The 5,360-nt window shown below is 46.5% G+C and overlaps 1 protein-coding gene across 1 annotated transcript; it reads right to left on the reverse strand.

Moving 5' to 3' along the window:
- Positions 1 to 1,941: 1,941 nt before the first annotated feature.
- Positions 1,942 to 3,079, reverse strand: LOC124669276 (momilactone A synthase-like). Its single transcript, XM_047205918.1, has 2 exons — positions 3,051 to 3,079; positions 1,942 to 2,809 (listed from the first exon to the last, which is right to left on the reverse strand). The coding sequence occupies exons 1-2, from the start codon at positions 3,077 to 3,079 to the stop codon at positions 1,942 to 1,944; spliced, it is 897 nt and encodes a 298-aa protein (XP_047061874.1).
- Positions 3,080 to 5,360: the final 2,281 nt, after the last annotated feature.

The raw sequence follows: 5,360 nt of genomic DNA on the forward strand, positions 1-5,360 counted from the left end.
TGATCTTCTCTTTTTCTATTCCATACTGGTATCCGGAACAGACAAACGTGATGCCTTTGTACCGACGACAATATTTTCCTTCACTATTAGACTGAGTATGAAATGCTCAATTTAGACACAGTTAATACGCTTCTTACTTTGCTTATATGTAAGGTGAGTCTGATTTCAGCGGTTCCTTTCTGTTTTTTCATAAGCTGTATATAGTAGGTTTCCCAACTGCCTATATTTTATTTAATTTTCTTAAAGGAATATGTACAGATATAGATCTACAGTCTTGGACCAGTAAGTTAGAGAAATGGTCTATACAAAAGATCGAACCCAGTATGTCATGCCAGCATATGATTTCCTAGTGGTCTTATGCAACAGAAAAGTAATTTCATCCTTGAATTTGTTCCTGCATCTATATAGATTAGAGCATCTCCACCGGCGCCCCCAATAGCTCTATTAGGATCCTGCTCAAAAAGTGCCGGCATGTTCTGGAGCCCCATAAAAGCGACGGCGTGCCCGAAAGGAGTCCTATGCGAAGGGCTTCGATTGGGGCGTCGACATCAAATTTCTGCTTAAAAGATGCTACCTGGCTCAGTTGCATAGATAACCCCTTCAAAGATTCTCCTCTCTTCTACTTTTTTCGTCTTCACATACTTTGCTTTAACAACATGTATTTGCTATTGTAGCTGTGGTATAGGTCATCGGTGTGGAACACACATCCCCATAGTACATACACTGCTGCCGATCATATTATAGTGCTCACCTGCGGAGATGCTCTTATGAGTTACTTGATGGCGATTGATTCGCATGAATTTAGTTCCCGCGAGCTCCCTGCTTCACGTCAAACCATACCACTGCTATGTGTTTTTCTGCATTTGTGGCATTCTTCATCTTAAGTTCCATGGATGGAAAAGGTCCTGATCACTGAGGTACCGTGGGCAGTAATTTCAAGGGAAAATTGCATATATTTTTCTTGACGAAATTTGCTTACCTTGTAATGATCTTCTTTTTTGTACTCCATACTGGCATCTGGAACTGACAAACGTGATGCCTTAGTACCGAGGACTATTTTCCTTCTCTATTAGATTGAGTATGAAATGCTCAATTTAGATAACACAATTAATACGATTCTGACTTTGCTTATGTGTGACGTGAGCATGATTTCAGCAGTTTTTATCTGTTTTTTTTTTAAATTCTCTACAGCAGGATTCCCCACTGCGTAAATTTATTTAATTTTAAAGGAAAATGTACAGAACTACTTCTACAGCTAGTACAAAGCCTTGGGCCAACAAAATTAGAAAAATGGACTATACAAAATATCGAACCCATGCCAGCATAGGATTATTTCCTATCAAACTTATGCAGCAGAAGAACCATTTCATCTTTAAATTTCTTCCTGTATCTGTACAGATTAGGAGTTGCTCCCTTGAAGATGAAATCATTCCTTGTAGTCCAAATAACCCAAGCAACAAGGATACTAATTTCCAGTGAGAAAGGCTGGCCAATAGCTGTGTTGAGGCTGATAATCACCTCTTTTCTCTTGCATGGATGAAGATCATAGTTGTTTGTCTCCATTTTGATAAATATTGAGAAGCAAAGAAAATGATTTCTGTTTTTCGATGGCGATTGATTCCGTCTTGTTGTCTGGATTTAGTTCCTGCGAGCTCTCAGTTTCACGGTCAAAACCACACAATTGTGATGTATTTTCCTGCAGCCGTGGCATTCTTGATCTTAAGTTTCATGGATGGGGGAGTTTCTGATCAGTGAGGTACCACGGACAGTAGTTTAAGAGAAAATTGCACCATCACCCTTGCAAGGTACATTTACATATAACCGCATAATAATATAGTCCAAGAGCTTTTCGTTTTTTCATTCTGCCATCGGTGGAGAGCCACGTTTACAGATTCATTATGATTGTCGGGCTAACATGGGAGACAACGTTTTAGGGGATCCTCAGCTCGCCGGGTGCAGGTTGATGGGCTTCCCGACGGTGAAGCCGCCGTCCACCACGAGGTTATGGCCGGTGACGTACTTGGCCTCGTCGGACGCCAGGTAGACGGCGGCTCTGGCCACGTCCTCCGGCTCCAGCACGGCCCCTTGGAGCTCGCTCATGCCCCTCTCCACCATCCGCTTCAGCGCCTCGTCGCCGACGCCCGGGTTCGCCCTCGCCAGCGACCGGACCAGCAGCGGCGTCGCGATGGCGTGTGGCGAGATGGCGTTGACGCGCACGCCGGAGCGCGCCAGCTCCTCTGCCACCAGCCGCACCACGCCCACCACGGTGGCCTTGGAGAGGCTGTACGGGAGCGCGGCGACCCCGCCGAGCATGCCCGTGGTGCTCCCCGTGCAGAGGATGCAGCCGCTGCGGCGCGGCACCATGACGCGCGCGGCGTGCTTGACGCCGGCTACCGTGGAGCGCGTGTTGGCCGCCATGACGCGGTCGAAGTCGGCGAGGTCGAGCGCGGCCAGGGGCGCCGGCGCGGAGGAGCCGGAGATTCCGGCGTTGCTGTAGAGGATGTCGAGCTGGCCGTGGCGCGCGACGGCGAGGTCCACCGCCGCGGCGATCTGCGCCTCGTCGGTCACGTCGCAGCGGGTGTACTCGGCGTCGGGGCCCAGCTCGGCCGCCACGGAGCGGCCGACGTCGTCCTGGATGTCGGCGAGTATGACCTTGGCGCCGTTCCGGATGAACTCGACGGCCGTGGCCTTGCCGATGCCGCTGGCCGCGCCGGTGATGACGGCCACCTTGCCGGCTAGCCTCTGGCAGTTGGAAGGCGCAGTCGAGAAGCCACGTAGCAAGGTTCCCACAGCTCCGCTGTTGTCCCTCCTGCATCCGCAGCCAACAGGTGACAACAAACTATGAGCTAAACTTGCCGGTTCCTCCATGAACCGAAAGTAAGAACTAGCAGAAACAAAATGTAGCCATTAACCATTCCGCAATGGAAACAGATTTGGATGAAATCCCTACACCAAATTGACCATTCCTCAATGGAAACGGAGTGGACGAAATCCCTAAACCAAATTGCTCTTAGCACATAGTAAGAAAAATGGAAGACTAGAGGAGAGACCTGAGAAGGAGCTGCATGGCTCTAAACATCGTCATTGCTGCTTTGAGTTTCTTCGTGAGAAGCTGATGCAAGAGTTAGATCTGTTGTGAGCTTCTCCGTGAGCAACGCTGGGTCTGGAGTTATGGCTGAGCTGAGTCATACCCCTACGTTTTAAAACACGTCTAGATATACAAATCTAGACAAATCTGCGTCATTAGGAGTAGATCTTGGTATGTCTGCATTGTTGTATCCATTCTGTCCACGTTTGCATCATTGTATCCTGCCTGCCCAGTTGATAGTAAATTGGGGATTAGTCTCCTCGTGGGGTTGCTGTCAGCTGTTGTGTGCGGTGAGGGAATGGCCAATGCATAGCTGAGGGGTGTTGCCTCGCAGCTTCATTTTTATTCGGATGGTCTAAATTAGGTTCGGATAAGGAGACAACCTCTTCATCAGGAGGTAGAAAGAGAAAACCAAATCAAATTTTGAGAGAGACATATTAATGAAACCATGACATGCATATGCTGAAGGGTGTCTCTAAAGCTCAGTCGACTGATATATAAGTTATGTCTCAGTCGAATTACATCAACGTGTATCAATACGGGTCTAGATAAAGTGCAAACAATAGCAAACACGAATCTTTAAGCAGAAACAAAATCCAACATTGGAGCACGTGATTAAGACATAAGCTATGTCTCGGCTAGCTGAAACTTAGCCCCGAGTGATAACCCTGCGCGGCAGGCGGTGGCATTGCCACGTTCTCGCCTTTTGGCTTCATTCGTCGACAGTGTTATTGGTGTCGGCCGGGCACGGGCACCGTGCCCACAACGATCGCTTCGTTCAACTTCTCTTTTGACGCAGCGGCTGGGGAGAAGTATATTTTAAGTTTTTACGCAAGAGAGTGAGATGTGACCATGTGGGCAGCTGATTGTTTCGTATACTAATACTAGGTGGGTGTTCAGTGAGGCAGGTGATTTTCTGCAGATAAAGTGGGAGCAGGTGATATTGTGGATACATTCTAGGTAGCAGTTGGCTTAAGTCTCTGCACTATCGTCGTACGGGATGTACCTAGCTACTGGGTCAAACGCAGGCCAAACATAACCGAGTCAGTAGTAGAACATTAGTTAAGGATACAAAATGGAAAAAAACGGCAGCAAAGAGGGGGTCATAGTCTTACTTGATACTAGGTTGCTAAATGTTTTCCTCTGGGTGTGCTCAATCTTCTGCCAGTTTGGATCTCTGACTGTTTTTTATTTTTTTATTTTCAGGCCATATCGCAGTCGACTACGGAGATCTTAGCCGGGTGCTGGAGGTAGAAAACACGACCATCTTCTTATATAATTGCAAGGTAGACGGCGAGGAGCTCAGTGCTTCAGAGGAGGCGGCCTCGTCTGGAGGTCTCTGGAAAGCACAATAGGGTTAGGCCAATCAGTGAATTAATGAAATTTAATGCATTGTCGTATACATACATATGTACAAGTACGGTCCAGTGTTCCAGATATAAACGTATGTAACTGCTTGCTTGCAAGACCTCAAGTGTAGCTAACTGGGGAAGGTGGATCAAAGATATACAAATTAAAAATCTAGATGCCGCATAGTTAAGTGTTCGATATAGTTGGGTGAAGCCTCATCATTCTGGTCATCGGAAGAGTGTAATAATATAGGAGGAAAGGCACACGCCACAGGATCAAGAAAGGCCTATGCGAAGCAAGATGGTCCCGGGGACACCAAGAATGCCCCTAGTATCGATGTCGCATAGGCAGCATGGATTTGCCAGGTTTGTACAGTGAATACGAATTATGCGCTAATAGGACTCTCCCCCTGCACTAAATGGAGCTTTGGTGGGCCATGGATGATTTTCACTTGTTCTCCTTACTTCTTAGTTCTACTCTCTCTATCTTTTTCTTTTTCTTTTTTCTCTTCTCCAAAAGTATCAGATGTGCCATCTTGACGAGTCTATATAATCTCCCTACTACTGCTACTGCTTTTTTCTTTCCATTTCTTTTCTCTTTTCCTAAAGTATAAGAGGTGTAATCTTGATGAATCTATGTCTCCCTACTATTACTACTACTGCTATTCCTTTTTCTTTCCAAATATGACATTAGAGGTGTGATGTTAATGATATATAGCTCCTCAGAGAAGATATGCAGGATACAGGATGATCCCTAAGGTGTGCAGATATAAATCTTTCAGAGATGATGAAGGAAAATGTGCAAATGGCAACAATCCAGTGCTTCGGAATAGCGAGAGATGCATATGTAGGTAGGTATGGTGAACACACAAGGAAGAAGTGGTTAAATTTATGTAACAGGAGTTAGATGTTAGCCACGGAGT

This window comes from Lolium rigidum, chromosome 7 (assembly GCF_022539505.1).
Source record: "Lolium rigidum isolate FL_2022 chromosome 7, APGP_CSIRO_Lrig_0.1, whole genome shotgun sequence".
NCBI lineage: Eukaryota > Viridiplantae > Streptophyta > Magnoliopsida > Poales > Poaceae > Lolium > Lolium rigidum.

Excerpts from the sequence above, each read along its gene's own strand:
- LOC124669276 (XM_047205918.1), bottom strand. The coding sequence starts at position 3,079 with ATGTTTAGAGCCATGCAGCTCCTTCTCAG. Across the intron at positions 2,810-3,050 it reads GCCATGCAGCTCCTTCTCAG|GAGGGACAACAGCGGAGCTG; the intron begins GTCTCTCCTCTA and ends CTGCGGATGCAG.